The 16,336-nt window shown below is 45.6% G+C and overlaps 2 protein-coding genes across 5 annotated transcripts in view; one reads left to right on the forward strand and one right to left on the reverse strand.

Annotated features, from left to right (window-relative positions):
- On the reverse strand, positions 1-12,562 carry cars1 (cysteinyl-tRNA synthetase 1). Of its 3 annotated transcripts, none has more exons than XM_035155669.2 (23): positions 12,284-12,562; positions 9,388-9,589; positions 8,540-8,631; positions 8,157-8,245; positions 7,979-8,075; positions 7,559-7,657; positions 7,136-7,279; positions 6,548-6,688; positions 6,264-6,352; positions 6,054-6,175; positions 5,408-5,520; positions 5,009-5,137; positions 4,762-4,891; positions 4,489-4,592; positions 3,866-3,963; positions 3,083-3,272; positions 2,891-2,959; positions 2,671-2,752; positions 2,467-2,547; positions 2,209-2,276; positions 1,310-1,369; positions 879-962; positions 1-760 (listed from the first exon to the last, which is right to left on the reverse strand). In XM_035155669.2, the coding sequence occupies exons 1-23, from the start codon at positions 12,560-12,562 to the stop codon at positions 632-634; spliced, it is 2,691 nt and encodes an 896-aa protein (XP_035011560.2). In that variant the 3' UTR covers positions 1-631. The 3 variants fall into 3 exon arrangements, with proteins under 3 accessions (XP_035011560.2, XP_035011562.2, XP_035011563.2); XM_035155671.2 differs by having other exon boundaries at positions 9,388-9,615; positions 12,284-12,404; XM_035155672.2 differs by lacking the exon at positions 9,388-9,589 and having other exon boundaries at positions 12,284-12,419.
- Positions 12,557-16,336, forward strand: part of pex16 (peroxisomal biogenesis factor 16) — a 6,507-nt gene continuing 2,727 nt past the window's right edge. The window contains exons 1-7 of one of the 2 annotated variants that reach the window (XM_035155688.2): positions 12,557-12,693; positions 13,243-13,278; positions 13,644-13,720; positions 14,608-14,741; positions 15,075-15,175; positions 15,277-15,357; positions 15,434-15,580. In XM_035155688.2, coding sequence (XP_035011579.2) covers positions 12,561-12,693; positions 13,243-13,278; positions 13,644-13,720; positions 14,608-14,741; positions 15,075-15,175; positions 15,277-15,357; positions 15,434-15,580 — 709 coding nt within the window. In that variant the 5' untranslated portion in view covers positions 12,557-12,560. The remainder of the gene's footprint in view (positions 12,694-13,242; positions 13,279-13,643; positions 13,721-14,607; positions 14,742-15,074; positions 15,176-15,276; positions 15,358-15,433; positions 15,581-16,336) is intronic. The other variant, XM_035155689.2, reaches the window with a different exon arrangement.

Genomic DNA, 16,336 nt, shown 5'->3' on the forward strand with positions numbered 1-16,336 from the left:
TGATGTTTCATGTATTTTTATTGAAAACTGTTCGTACAGAGTCATCGTCACACGTTGCTCTGCAGATCTGCAACTGAATTAAAATCACGTCTACAAATACCTGATGATTCTGAGGAAAAGTGTGAACAGACAAAAAGAGCCGAGCGGTGAACAGACGATTCTCACCGAGACGGATCAGTTCACATTTCAGTGGGTTGGAAGGTTGTTTTGTCATGTTTCTAGAGGACGTTAGTTAAATCCTGATATTTGTTTAACACTCGGGTCTGGACCTGGAAAGTTCCCTCAGCATCAGTTCAGGTTTTAGTAAAAATCGAATCAAACAAACCTCAACATCTTTTAAACAATCACAGAATTCATACAAATGAGATAAAACCTGTTTTATTCGTCAGAAACCAAAGTCACCGTCCTGCAGTTGCATGTCTCCTCCAATCAGAGCAGTCTCAGTCTACACACGCTCATTTTCCAGACTCATGAGTTCACTGTGACCTTTGACCTCTGAAACCTAATCACGTCATGTTTGAGTCCAAACTGGTGAGACTGTGAAGAAATTCCCTAAAGACAGATTTGAACAAAAACATAATTCATGAGGTCAAACACTAGCGGATGGTTTGGAGAACATTTACTGAAACAGTCAGTTTCCATTTTGGTTCATCTGCAGGAACTCGTTGTGTAACTTCTCCTGCGCCTCGTAGAGTTTACGCAGCTTCTTAGCTTGACCTTTGCTCAGCTCCTTCCCTTCTGCGTCATGCGTGGGGAAACCCTGTTCACATCAACGACAAACAACTCAGCTCATCCAATCATCTGAGAATTAACGGGAGAAGTTTCTAAAATCGATATCTGAACCAAATTGTAATAACAGGTGTGAACGAGTGATTTACCGTTTCATCAAACTTGGAATATTTGTCAGTTTCTTTACGAAACATGTCACATGGAGGGATTTTCATCTTGGCGAGTTTCGCCATCTGAAACAGTAAAAGCGGCGAGTTAGTGACGAGTGATTCACTTGATTCCGACACCAACAGAACAACAGACGGCACATCGCTATGGTTACGCCTGGAGTCCTCACTACTCCAGAGTTTCCAAGCTCCGGAAACTTCTGGAAACGATGGTGGTTTTACTTTGAAAACTCTGGAGTAGTGAAAACAGAAACGAAGACGCAGAAACACACATTTGCTTCCTGATTGGATTCATCACATGAGGTTGATGATGTTAAAATGAGGTTCTCTGATACAGAGGCTGGTCTGGATTTTAACAGGAAAATGTTTCAGTGTGGACGAAGCCCACACGTCTGGACATGGAGCCACCTGACCTCTTGTTCCTGTTTCTTTCTGGCAGCTTCCTCCTTCTTCCTCTTCTTCTCGTCTTCCATCTGTGAAGGAAGAAGAAAACCTCAGTTCAAAGATCAAACCGTTCCGTGCTGCACCTCGGAGGTTGCTCCTTGTTGATCTAGATCTTTCCTGTGCATCTGGACACAGTTCATCTCATTTGATACCAGATTTATCTAAGAGCGGTTCGTCAAGTCGTGTGAGTGTCAGAGAGAGATCTCTTATCAACGGCTGCTTTCGCTTTCTTTGTTGTGCTTCTGTTCCGTAAAGATCAGCACAGATTGTTCATTGTGTTGTTTTGACGGAACTCCCTTGTGACTGGATCCACCTGATATGATGAGGGACCTTCTGATGGATTAGTGTCACCTTTCCTTCCTCCTCTCACTTGCTGGAAGAAAGCACCTAACAGGTTATCAGAGGTCACCGCCTCTGTCTGTAAACCTTTGAGTTTCCGAGAAACCGATTAGATCACGAGATTATCTGGAGACGAGGGCAGGTCTGAATAATGTGACTCGTCTCTCTCCTTCAGTAATGTCTCCTTTAAAGGGGGTGGTTGGATACGACCATAAAATCTAAATGTAATATATATAATACGTTGTTATAACAACAATGTACAAAGATAGTTGAGTTGTGTGTTTCAGTTTTGGAAAAACCTGATTCCAGGCATGTTGATGCAGTTTGAACGTGACCTTGTATCAAATTAGAGGAACTGTTCCAAGTTTGCAGAAGGTCAGAGGTCAGAGGTGTAGAAACCGTGAATCCTCCAGATAACCTCCTGCTGGTTTCTCACATGGACTCAGTGAGACTGGAGAAACCGACTCGATCAAGAGATTATCTGGAGATGAGTGCAGGTCTGAATAATGTGTCTCCACTCGTCTCTTACCTTCTTCTTCTCCTCCCTCTCCTTCAGTAATGTCTCCTTGTCCACCAGTTTCACCACAGTAGGCAAACCTGTGATACACTTTCAGTTACTGTCGAGTCACAGACGCTGTTCTAACTGTGTGACTCTATCGCTTCTACATTTTTAAATTCAACCTGGTTAAAAAATATGAAACTGAACAAAGAGAAAACTATTTCCTTCTAAAAATACATAAACGCTTGTTTTAGTTTTAGAATATTGAAGATTTAAAAGCACCGTTACCTTCATGATCCTCCAGTCGCACGCCGAGCTCCGGTAACGTGTCGTCACGCACTGTGTCGCAGAGCTGCAGCAGCTCGGTCACTGGAACGCATAAAAGAGCTTTGATCAGAGAAACAAACACTGCAAGTAAAATGATCCCATCTTCTTTAATGTCATACTAAAATATCAGGAGATATAAAAGGAACAGAAAGTTAAAGTTCTAACCTTTCTGCTCTCTGGCGATTTTTCTGACGCGCTCTCTGAAATCCGACAGCACCGAGAGATACGGCATCACCGTGCTCTCCAGCTGGAAAACAGCAGCAACACTTCAGATTCAAAGATACAAAAACCTAAACTCACCCTGCAGGAAATCGTCAAACGTCACATACCGACACATTTCCTGCGACAATGAAAAGTAAAAACAGCAAAGTGTCACTTTACTCACGTCAATACTTTGACCCTGCCCCCCCACAGGGAAACCAACGGGATCGGATCCTTCAATTGTGCCAAATATCTAAAGGACAAAACAACCATGAACGCAAACGAGAACACTTGAGACGACGAGAAGCTTCAGGAAACGGTGGGTCTCAAACAGACCTCGTGTAGTTATCGTGCAGAAGGAGATGGAGGCGCTCACCTTCAGCATGTTGGTGAGGTACACTGCGATGCTCTCCACCAGCAGGCGGTTGGGCCGCAGCTTGGCGCTCTTCCTGCTGGCGATGTAGCTGTTGCTCTGGTTGACCAGCACCCTCATCTCCTCCATGGCCGTGCGAGTGTCCATGTTGTCACACAGAGCCTCGTGCACGGCCGACTTCCTGTCGTAGAAACTGGACGACACAAGTAACCATCGCTTTGAGTCTCAAACTGGTTTGTAACTGGATTCAATGAGGTGTGTGCAGATGAATCTCCACAAGTTCATTCAAAGGTTCATCTGCTTCAGTGTGTTTTTGAAGGCAGTTACTTTTAGAAGAGGTTAAATCTGTAAAATAACAAAAGGCAGTTTGTCGACGTGGCAGAGCAGTGTGGGATTCTCCTGGTGAAGACTCCTTCAGAGCCGCTGACTCTCTCCAGTAAAACAGTGACTGAAGCAGCTTCCTGTTAAAACTCAGTGTTTCTCTGACTCGTCTCTGATTGGCTGAGAGTCGAGCTGCCGCTAACGTTTGCTCCGCTTGTTTCTCTGATGATTTAAGATCCGACGACTAAAATCCTTCATCTGCTTCAAATACAGAGTTAAAAACCACCAAGATCTAAAAACTGCATCAATAAAATGTGACTTCAAACTGGATAAAAAGTCACTTTTGACTCTTCTGGCAAACACAACACTGACACATGCACAGAGGGGATATGACGCCACCAACAGGCGCCCAAAGGAAATGCACTGTTAGCTTGATCAATATGTTCCACATCCTCGATCGCTCACCTGTTGTTGAGCTCCATCTCTGCTGCCTCCCACTTCTCAAAGCGACCTGTGATGTCGGTCGGAGCGCGCAGTAAGTCTTTCACATTGAGGAAGAACTCCTGTTTGATGAAGAGGATAAAGAAGAAGATCAAAACAGACACATCTCAGGATTAAGACTGCCGCTGAACTGATGTTCCATCTGTCTCTGGTGATATGATCACAAGTCATGGATATATGGGGTTTTTCCCTCTCTTTATTCAAGAGCCCCTGCTTGTGCTCTAACTGTGAGCTTGCACTCAGATATTCTAATGCTTGGACAGATTTCCTGCGCTTCAGTTCTTCTCCTCAGTGATTTTTCATTTTTTCTCTTGGATTTGTTTGTGCAATAAGTCTGTGAGAACTCCCCAACCAATAGACTGAAAGGTGTAGTGATGACAAGTAGAGGAGGAGATGAGCTAGAGCTGGGAACCTGAGTGGAAACACAGCTTGAGCACAAGCTGGAGCGATTTGAGTGCAAGCGCAGGGTTTTTTGTGAAATTCATTACAAGATCTGAGCGTGAAATCAAGTCCTGCTCTCAAACATAAAGAGAGAAAAACAAATGGATGTTAGCACCAGACCCGAACAGGAGCTTGAATCCACCTACATTCATAAACTTCTCGTACTGGACGGCCGACTCCATCGTGTTGGAGGAGTAGTCCAGCGTATCTTTCCAGGAATGCATCAAGAACGCCAGGCGGAGCTGTCGCGCTGCAGGAGGAGGAGCAGACATTTATCTGACAGCAACATAACATCTGCTTGTTATCGAGCTTCTTCTCTCTACAGACTCTAAACAATAGAAACAAGATGAACAAGTGTTCAGCTGATAGTGAAGTGTACTTCTTCATATTTTAACTGTGACCGTACACCGGTGAATCACCTGTGTTCTTGGCCAACGCGTCCTTAATGGTGATGAAGTTCTTCAGAGACTTGGACATCTTGCAGCCTGCGATCGTCAGGTGTCCGGTGTGCAGGAAGTATCGCACCCAGCAGTCGTTATCAAAGTAAGCCTGAGAGGAAAGTAACCTACAAACATCAGTGTCTGTATTTTACTTTGCAGGAAATGGCTTTAAAAAGGGACACACAGACACACACAGACACACACAGACACACACAGACACACACACCTCAGACTGAGCCAGCTCGTTGTCGTGATGAGGGAATCGCAGATCAAACCCTCCACCGTGGATGTCCATGGACTCTCCCAGGACAGACCCAGCCATGGCTGAACACTCGATGTGCCAGCCAGGTCGTCCCTATGGCAACATCCAAAAGAACAACATTACTTTGATAAATCAAAAAAGCTTTTCGTGATAAGCGCTGATGACAGTGTCGATGTGCTGTCAACCAAACACAAACAAAACCATGAGACCTGTGCAGTGGAATGTATTTGTTACTGCCTGCTGCTCCGTCACCCAAACTCTGGAGACTCGAACTAACCAGAACCCTTCCTCTTAGATGAGTTAAATGAGCTTCCTGATGTTGTTACTGTTCTTCAGAACGTCATCCTGGCTCTGAACTCTCACCTTCCCCCAGGGAGAGTCCCAGGACGGCTCTCCTGGTTTGGAGGCTTTCCACAAGGCGAAGTCGTTTTGGGACTTTTTCTCACTCAGCCTGTCAGCGGAGATGCTCAGGTCACCTGCAGGGTCGGACAGGAGGAGGAAATCAGAAGTGACCAACATGACTCTGACCTCAGCGACACAAAGATAAGACAGAGTCCAAAAATGTATCTATAGCATTATTGTAATATTTGAACAATATCCAAGACAACACCACGGGAGATGAAAAAAGTAAAAGAAAAAAACACAGATTTACACTCAGATACGGTCATCTCTCTGTTTTTAACTAAAGTCAATAAATAATTTGAAAGTGTCTTTAATTCTAAAAATTCTACACATTAGAGTTTGAAGAATTAAAGGTGAATTCTATTATTTGTCCACTTGTCTCCACCGGTTGTAAATGTCTGTGTGTAAATGGACATTTCCTGGACTGTCATAGTTTTACCCAATAGACAACATCATGGCCACTGCTGCCGTCTCGCAGCCGCTGGTGGAGACGACTGGACCGATTCTAAACTTTACATCTACACACACATATTTAACATTGTAGGGCTCAGTTGGAAAAATGCCGGAATTCCCTTTAAAGTCTATCAAATGAAACGTGTGGATGTACCTTCTCCCTCTTGCAGAGCTTTCTGGTCTCCGACGGCCTCCGGCACCAGTTTGGCGTACGAGTGCTGCTGACTGGCATCAAACTTGGAGGTGTCGAAGTACACGGAACCGTTCGAGTCGTACCTGAAAACATCACAAACCCAAATTTATTCAAAACGAAGCTGCTGTGACGGAGTATCTGTTCAAACAGCGACATCACTCTCTTCCTCACCCGTAACCGTTTGAGACGACCTTCTTCACAAACTCCACGATCTCCGGCACGTACTCGCTGACCCGGGTGAGGACATCAGGGGGAAGAACCTGGAGGTCGCACAGACAGGTGATGATCAGTGACCACACGAGAGATTTTTAAACTGTCTTTTTTTAAAACCTTCACATTTGACAAATACGTCCACGACTCGTGACTCGTGTTTCTTTTCATGCTCCTGGTTAATTCCCGCACCTCCCTCCTCTCTGCCTGAGCAGGACTTTACAAAACCGTTCCCTTCCACTTACGTTCAGAGCTTCCATGTCTTTGTGGTATTCTCCCTCCCAGTATTTAGGGAGAATGGAGAAGATCGAGTTCTCCGTGACTTGACTTCCAAACTGTTTGTCCAACCAATCAGACAGCAGGTCTTTGGAACTCTCCAGCAGTGCCTTCGGAAGGAAGAAAGACGTTTTCAGACACAACTGGACTTTCTCCAGCGTTTACCTTTTACTTAGGAAGAACGCAGGAGTGTCTGCTTCCTTTATGGCTTCTCTTTTTCATCCTGAGATATTTATATTCTTTTAATTTTTTTCAGTTTTGCATCCATTACATGTTAGAAACATCATCCACATGTCAAATCCTCCGGAGAATCTCCTGTTGTTACTCTGGGGCTTGTAGGAGAAGCTCCGGAGAACGTCCACAGCAACGGACTCGGACAGTTGTGATCTCACAAACGTTTATAAATCATATTCTTTATTTTTAATGCCTTGTTGTAAAATGACAGGAAATATAAATGATGATTTAAATGTCAATAATTCGACACTGAAAATATCATTTAAAATGCAATGTAATTTTCAAGTTTGGTTTTAGACGAAATGAAGACTGCTCAGTGTTACCTGGGCCAGAGGCTGCACCGCCTCGTTGCCGCTCTCCATCGCTGCCTGCAGGGGCTTCAGGGCGGCGGTGACGGCGGCGTCCAGCCTCTCCAGCATCTGCTTCTTGTCTGGGTCTGTGGTCTCAGCCAAAAGGACCTGGAAGGGCTGAGAACAGAAAAACAAAAACACGTCACACACGACAGGACATGAGATCATTGCTCCCGAGGCAGCGACGCACCGCCTCTCACGAGCGGCGTGGAGCGACGACTGGCTCTAATGTGAATAAACACAGAGAATAGACTGGAGGAGAAAGTGGGCGGAGACGTTAACATGGGTTATATGTTCTTCAGGGGAGATTCTATGAGTCATCAGCAACTGCTCCGTTCTCTCTGTCTCTCGTCTTTTAAGGTCGCTTATTATTTCTGTGTATAAAGCTGAACTCACGTCTCTGGCACTCAGGACGTCCTGAAGTATCTGAACAGCTTTCGGCTGCTTCTCCTTGTATTGGTCCAGGAGGTAGTTCTGTCGGGCCCGTTTAATGATCTGGCAAAAAAATACAAGTATGAAGCCCGGGTAAACATAATTACAAATAAATAAAGACAAAGATAATGACAAATCCGTCCCGATTCATGGACTTAAGACACAGATGCTCATGTTTACTTATCCCTTTTTAATGCTTTTGAAGGAAGCATATATTGGCCCAAGAATACACAAAAACCATAAAATCCAATATGTAATAATTATGATTTTCTTACTATAAAAAGCACAAACATGCTGAGATATCACAAGCACCTGTGAACTTGCTGCCTCAGAGGAATAAATACGTACAAACCAGTGAAGGAAAAGTTAATAAACCACACCCACTTTGTCGTCGATGTCTGTGATGTTGATGCAGTAGAAGACGTCAAACTTGAAGTAGTCCCTGAGAATCCTTCGCAGAATATCGAATGATATGTAGGATCTGAAGAAGGAGAAATCATTTTTGTTAAAACAGACAAACTTGTGACTTTACTTTAAGTGAATTCATTTATTATTAGTTTACCTGGCGTGTCCCATGTGTGAGGCGTCATAGACTGTGGGTCCACAGCAGTACCACGTCACTCGGTTCCCTTTCTGAGGAACAAACGGCTCCTGAAACATCAAGACAACAGATCTGAATGGAATCATATCTATTACCTGGGTGTTTCTGGAGGTGGAACCATTCCAGTTGAACCTATATTCCTAAAAACAATAAACCTAATAACTGTGATAAAAAGAAAATTATGACATCAGGTTTATAATTCAACATCTGTGATGGTTTTACAGTTTTCAGGGTTTCCAACAAAAATAAATCTTTTTCATAAGAACGTCTGTTTCCTGAGATAAATGAGGATGATGGCTGACACACAAACGTCGAGAAGGATTTGAGATGTGCCTCTAACGTACCTTCGCTCTGGTCAGACTGTTGTAGAGCAGAAGCTGTGGAACATCTGTCCCTGCTGGTGGAGACCAGGGCGGCTGAACCCGCTTTGCCTTCACTGAAAATGAAAAGTGACACAAAGACATTTTATAAGGAGAAAATATTTATTAAAAAATCACTTTTATTCACCGTTTGTTGTGTTAAATACAAGAAATTAAAGCATCTACATGTCAAATCTGAAAATATCTGAATTTAGAAACTCTTTATCCAAACAGATGCAGTTCCAGCAATTATGGCTTTGCAATATTATATCAGGATAAAATAATGGCTGAAAGTGAGAGAAATGAGCTTGAGGTTAATCAAGCCGCTAGAAAAGTGAGTGTTGGTGTCAGAGCTTCTACAGTGAAGGGAGATATTCTTTAAAGCCAGGGGACACACACATCGCACACAGACAGACACACACACGACGGGGATATCACTTGATGATTAGATATTGTTTCTGAACTCGAAACAATATCCAGTTTCCTGAAAATGGTTCACGTCTGTGTGTTTCTTCAACATCAGGTATTCTTCAGTTTCTCTTTAAGGCAACAAGTCTGGATTATTTGGTCACAGCTGTCACCGTTTGTTTTGTTTGAACAGTGATAGACTGAGCGCTGAGCTACAGGTTCCAGTCCACAGACACAGTGACTCACAAGGAAAGGGAAAGTTCAAACTGAATTCATTCAAATGCCCGTAACATGACAGTGTTTGCAGAGCTGCAGGTTAGAGCCGATTCAACACTAATCGACGAGGGTTTCTGGCTCAGGGAGCTCGGACCGCCGCGAGACCAAGAACACGCTGTCCCCGTTCATGCCTTCAACCGTCTACTCACTGCTGCTCTCAGAGGGGCCGTCCTGCTGCAGGGCGGCTACGTGTCTGTACCAGCGCAGAGCGTGGACATGCTGTGGGTCTGGGGGCCTGTGGAGGAGCTTAAAGGCCCTGTGGTCGGCCTGGGAGACGCTGAACCCAGCCAGGTAGCTGCGTGAGGTTAGGTAGTCATTCAGGGCCACGGCCAGCGTGGCCTCCTCATTTATCTGTAGCAAGAAGCCATAGTCAAAGGCTGCAGAAACAAGAGGGCAAACGTGCGCAGAGAATTACAGACGAGGCCACAACAGCCAGAGACAACAACACTGACAAGTTGGATCACCACAGACCACGATCATTACAAAAACTTAGAACAGCAAGTCAACTCAAATGATGTTAAAAAGATCAAACTGAAAACTACAGATTATGTGACATCAACTCCTGGTGTCCATAAAAAGACAGACATGCACAGTTCACTGTGTAATATTTCTGTTTAATATTACAGGAAACATGAAATCGATTCTGAGTTTTCTGCTGTTCCTGCAACATCCTGCTCTCTGGAGTCAAATGAGAAGTAGTGAGAGTTTTCTAGCAACAGCAACAGGGACAATAACGAGGCTTTGAAAAGTGAGTCACATGACCAGCGGGTTTCACATTGTCTCCGGCCTCGGAGCTGGATGAACAGAGTCTGATTGTGATGCTGCAGGAGGAAATCAGCCTGAACGGGATTCAGAGTACAAACAAATAAATAAAGCAACAGAAAAAAGCTCCAACATCCTTTTGTCCCGATCAAATAACGATTCTCTTGAATTTTCCAACCACAGTGAAATCCTCAAAGCTCAACAGAGTCTTTCACTAACTTCCTCTGTGCACGACATCAACACTGAACCTGAAAGAGGAGTCACTCAGAGTGAAGGTAGGTGAAGTGAAGCCGGGAGGACAGAGGAGACAGACAGACTGATGGTAGTGAAGTGAAGCCGGGAGGACGGAGGAGACAGACAGACTGATGGTAGTGAAGTGAAGCCGGGAGGACGGAGGAGACAGACAGACTGATGGTAGTGAAGTGAAGCTGCGAGGACGGAGGAGACAGACAGACTGATGGTAGTGAAGTGAAGCCGGGAGGACGGAGGAGACAGACAGACTGATGGTAGTGAAGTGAAGCCGGGAGGACGGAGGAGACAGACAGACTGATGGTAGTGAAGTGAAGCCGGGAGGACGGAGGAGACAGACAGACTGATGGTAGTGAAGTGAAGCCGGGAGGACGGAGGAGACAGACAGACTGATGGTAGTGAAGTGAAGCCGGGAGGACGGAGGAGACGGACAGACTGATGGTAGTGAAGTGAAGCCGAGGACGGAGGAGACGGACAGACTGATGGTAGTGAAGGGAAGCCGGAGGACGGAGGAGACAGACAGACTGATGGTAGTGAAGTGAAGCCGAGGACGGAGGAGACGGACAGACTGATGGTAGTGAAGTGAAGCCGGGAGGACGGAGGAGACGGACAGACTGATGGTAGTGAAGTGAAGCCGAGGACAGAGGAGACAGACAGACTGATGGTAGTGAAGTGGCCGAGGACAGAGGAGACGGACAGACTGATGGTAGTGAAGTGAAGCCGGGAGGACGGAGGAGACGGACAGACTGATGGTAGTGAAGTGAAGCCGGGAGGACGGAGGAGACGGACAGACTGATGGTAGTGAAGTGAAGCCGGGAGGACGGAGGAGACGGACAGACTGATGGTAGTGAAGTGAAGCTGAGGACGGAGGAGACGGACAGACTGATGGTAGTGAAGTGAAGCCGGGAGGACGGAGGAGACGGACAGACTGATGGTAGTGAAGTGAAGCCGGGAGGACAGAGGAGACAGACAGACTGATGGTAGTGAAGTGAAGCCGGGAGGACGGAGGAGACGGACAAACTGATGGTAGTGAAGTGAAGCCGGGAGGACAGAGGAGACAGACAGACTGATGGTAGTGAAGTGAAGCTGGGAGGACGGAGGAGACGGACAGACTGATGGTAGTGAAGTGAAGCCGGGAGGACGGAGGAGACAGACAGACTGATGGTAGTGAAGTGAAGCCGGGAGGACGGAGGAGACAGACAGACTGATGGTAGTGAAGTGAAGCCGGGAGGACGGAGGAGACAGACAGACTGATGGTAGTGAAGTGAAGCCGGGAGGACGGAGGAGACAGACAGACTGATGGTAGTGAAGTGAAGCCAGGAGGACGGAGGAGACGGACAAACTGAAGACTTGGCCTTGATGCTCTTGAATGAACAGAATGTGTCCCTTGGACACGACTGCAGCTTCTGGAGCTCAGCGTGAAGCGTGGACAGATACAAGCTGTATTCACACCACAGACTCTTTGGTTATTATAAAACCCTCTGGACGGATTCCCCCTGCAACGTGGATGTGCTGCAGCCCAGTGACGGACTCATCACATCCGGCTGCACAATCTGGATCAGGGGGCAAATCCAGGAGGACTTCTTTTTACATTTTCACTGATTTCACATAATTCGTGGATCTAAATAAAAGCGGAGTGTTAAAGAAGAGTGAATTAGCAGCTGATCTGTAATGAGAGACATCAACTGTCTTCACCACACAGGTCCACCCTGACCAGAAGGTCACAGCCGATTCAAACTGTTAACGTGTGGGATTCATTAATAACACCATGCTTCCTGAAACACAAGGGGGAGATTCGGGATCTGGTCTGTTGTCCTGTGAGTGTCTGTCGGTTCCTCGCGGTCAGTTTCCGGTCGGTTTAAATAGCAGCTTTTTCAAAGGGGCTTCGGTCTGTGACTGGCTGACAGGGTTAGCCTAGCGGCTAACAAAGCTAACGTTAGCTCCCGGTGTGACCGCTCGTGAAAAACACGTTAAATCTGTCGCTGCCTCTGCGTCAGATTTGCGTGTGAACGCGATGAAACAGTGTTTCTGTACCTGGGTCTGCGGCGGCCGACATGACAGCTGAGGGTTGATGCTGATGCAACAATAACGTGTCCGGAAGAAGAAGAAGAAGAGGAGGAGGAGGAGGGTGTTACATGCTAACACCGGGAACCGGAACCAACGCGTCTGAGCACCACAGCCGTGGGGGACACAGATGACCGGCGGACCGCGTAGCCCGGAAGTTTGTGTTTTGTGTTTTGCGTTTGAAAGAGCAACTTGAGATTCCTCGACAGCAGCGGAGTCACGGGAGGATCGGACCGTTTCCGGGGACATGTCGCGCTTCAAAGAGCACGTGGACAAACTGACCCGCGTCTATGAGCGTTACACCGAGTACGTGAGGAGGAACCCGGCCGCCACGGCTCAGCTGGAGAGCACCGTGAGGACCATGTCCTACCTGATAGCAGGTCTCACCTCTTCATCATAACTCAACAACATGTCCGACAGCTCCTGCACGAGGGCGAGTCACACCACAGGGTCAAGATCAGCCTGCACTGGTCCCACAGGGGGGGGGGGCACTGGTCCCACAGGGGGTGCACTGGTCCCACAGGGGGAAGACCAGTGCTCACAATAAGCATCAATAAGTCATAATAAGTAATACTTGAGTGGTAGGAATATAATAAATATGAATGAATTAAACTGAAGATGAATGCAGAAGTTTTAAAAAGCAAAGAGTCCGGATTTGTTCACGTGCATCAATAATAATCTGGATCAATAAGACTCCACTAAGTTCAGTTGTGTTCACGTGAAGAGAAGAAGAAGTAAATTCAATCCTGGTCATGAGTAAACACTGTTTAGTGTTAAGTTCAGAAACTCAAAGCATTTATTCAGCCTTGACTGGAGCAGGTGCTGAACGTCTGTCAGTTACAGTGAAGTTAATTTAATAGGTGTCATTTCACAGAGTTCAGATGTTAAAGTAAAACGAGTGATAACTTGAGGCGACTCTTGTTTTTCAGGGCGATTTGCTGATTCCCATGAAATATCTGAACTAGGTAAGTGAAGCTGAATGTTCTGTACACAAGCTGTTTTCTGTCTCTACATTTAAAATGAATCGTTATAAACTGAGTAGAGATTAGTTTCTGCACATGAGCAACATTTATTCCCTTTTTCCTCCCAGACAAATGTTTATCACGTTCAAATCAAATGATAATTGAAGTTAGTTTGAGGCGCTGGATTAAAAGACCAGATTTCCTCAGTGTCTGGTGGTTTGTGTTTCCTCTGCCGTCAGCTTCATTCAGCCGTGGCAGTTGACTCAGATCTTAGTAACTCAGCAGCCGCTCAGATTGATCATGTTTATTTGGATGTGTTCTTGTAGAACGGAGTGAACCTCATCTCTACGGCCTTGTGTCTGTTTCAGTTTACTCTGCCTCCAACCTCCTGGTTCTGTTCAACGACAGCATTCTGCGCAAAGGGCTGAGATGTGCTCTCCCTGCGGTGAGCGCCGCCTGATCTTCTTCACCATCATCTCACATTTGAATCCACAGAAAAACAAATGCCTGCTGCATTTGAGTGAGCGAGGCTTCTCAGTTATGGCGACATAATTCAGAGTTTCCCTGAAGAAACGTGTTGGAGCTTCACACAGCTTGTCCACAGGGACGATAAACAGAAAGGGTTGATCTTTGTGATCATGAGGCAATAAGCTGTGCAGTCAGCAGTAACCACATGAAGTAATAAGTACATCAACAAATACAAATACATCACGATGATTCAATTGAATGGCCAATGGCAGCAGCAGCGATAAATGACTTTTAAAATCGATTCAGTCTGCATGTTGGCAGATTGAATCTACAGCCAGACAGAAGCAACTAAACCTCACTACCGTCGGAATCGTCTACGAGTGTTCAGGCCTTCCTCAAAATCTTGACCTTGTGCAGGTGATGAAGGTCATTTGGGGGCCGATGCAGCTGGCTCTTATTTTTGAGGGTAGGTGTCAGGTACCAGCAGATAAAAGAGAAAGTAAGAACAGATCGGACAAAACAAGAATCAAGCTTTTGATAAAAGTATTATTTTCATTAAAACAGCGGCCTGTGAACAACGGGATCGTGATCAGGCTCGTCACTGCCGAGTCGTCAGTGAACTTATGACACGACGCCCCACATGCTGGCGTTGCTGCTCATTAGTGTACAGGACAAATTACAGAGGTGAAAGGACGCAGCTCTTGGCCGATCCAGCGGCGGAGACGAGGACGTCAGATAAAACGTCCCTGACCTTCACGTGTTGTGACCTTAAATCTGAAAGTCTGCAGGAGTCAGTTAGTTTCAGTTAAAATGTCGTGTTTCTGTCGACTGCCGGTGAAGACGTTTGTGTGTCTCTGTGTCCAGACTCTGTCTCAGCAGAGACTCCTGACCTGGCTCTCTGTGCTGGAGTATGTGGAGGTTTTCCTGGAGATGGGAGCCTGCAAGCTGTGGGGGGACGTCGGCCGCTGGCTGGTGATCGGACTCATTCAGATTTTTAAGTATGGTTCAGAACTTGTGAACTTTAGTAGAGTTTAAATTGTCAAATAGCAGCAGCTTCAAAACTAGTTAATGTCAGATAGTTGTGAAAAAGCAAATCAACAGTCGCATGTGGGTGTAATGTTTAATGTTCACACGTCCTCGTGGCCACGCAGCATAAATATGAAGTATTTGTTAACCTTTGACACAACACAGTGTCTTGATGTGCTTTGATGTTTTTATTGGTGAAATGTGTCACACGTATGCGATTTGCTTCAGATTTTTGAATAATAATAATAATACAAAAGAGTAAAGTGAGGAATCTCATGCTTCATGTTGCCCTCTGACGTCACCAGGACAATCTTTCGCTTCGTTCTCCTTCTGTGGTACAAATCCGGGATCCAGACTTCACCTCCCATAATCCCCCTGGACAGAGGGGCCGACCTTGGCAGTGAAGGTCAGTTATATAAGATTTACGATTTATGACCTAAGGCCACGACTTGTTTAAGTGTGTAACAATAATGTGTGTGTTTCTTGTTTCCCTCCTCTCCTCCACAGACGACGATAACGGCGAGCCGGAAGATGCAACCTGCTTCGTGGGTCAGAGGTCAGGACGAGTCATTAGGCCGCTGGGCAGTGGTGAGACGACTTTAAAGTCTTTTGTTGTCGTTGTTGCTGTCAGTCATTTAACGCCCCCTTCACCTTCTCATGGCAGGTCCGTCCCTGCAGGCCCGGCTGTGGGGAGCACCGAGTCAGAAGAAGAGCAGCAGCTTGAAGGAGAAGCTCCTCAGCAAACCGACACAGCTCAGGCTCCAGGAGAGCATCGCTGAGACGGTGTACATCGGGCGGCCGCTCATCCACCGTATCCTTCACAAAAAATTCTGCAAACTTTAGGATTCTTTAAATTCATCCTAGTCTGCATCAAAATGCAGGAAGAGAAATGGCAGCGGTACATGAGAAAAGACGCTGAACATTATTATAACGACAGTAGATTTAATATTTTGATTAAGTCTCTGGAGGTTTTTACAGGATCTTGTTTTTCTCAGAGGTGAAGAGTGTGTGTGTGTGTGTGTGTGTGTGTGTGTGTGTGTGTGTGTGTGTGTGCGTGCGCGCGTGTGCGTGCGTGAGAGTGTGCGCTGCGTGAGAGTGTGAGAGTGAGCGTGTGTGAGAGTGTGTGTGCGTGAGTGTGTGTGTGCAGAGATGGAACGATGATGACGACTGTGTCACATGAGCAGTGAGATGAGAGAATCTCTCATTTGGAAATTCCAAATTGACAAAGCAGCACAGAAGGAAATTGTAATAAACTAATAGATACAAAATGTAGAATAAATGAGATAAAAATAGAAATCCAATTTACAACATATGTGCAATATAAAGATAAAAGTTGTGAAATTTGTAATTCTTTTATATACAATCTGTGAGGGAATCGACTCAGGAACGAGTGAAATGTTCATTTAAATGTTTTTGTTCTTTTACTCATGAACAAAACCAACAAATTACTTTTATCCCCAAAACACAAATATTGAATGTCTCTCTAATATTGTCAGAAAAGTCTTAAATGAAAAATAACTCATGACAAATTCAAACTCAATCAAAGTCTGAGGTGACTCGTCTTTTA

This window comes from Hippoglossus stenolepis, chromosome 1, assembly GCF_022539355.2.
Source record: "Hippoglossus stenolepis isolate QCI-W04-F060 chromosome 1, HSTE1.2, whole genome shotgun sequence".
Taxonomy (NCBI): Eukaryota; Metazoa; Chordata; class Actinopteri; order Pleuronectiformes; family Pleuronectidae; genus Hippoglossus; species Hippoglossus stenolepis.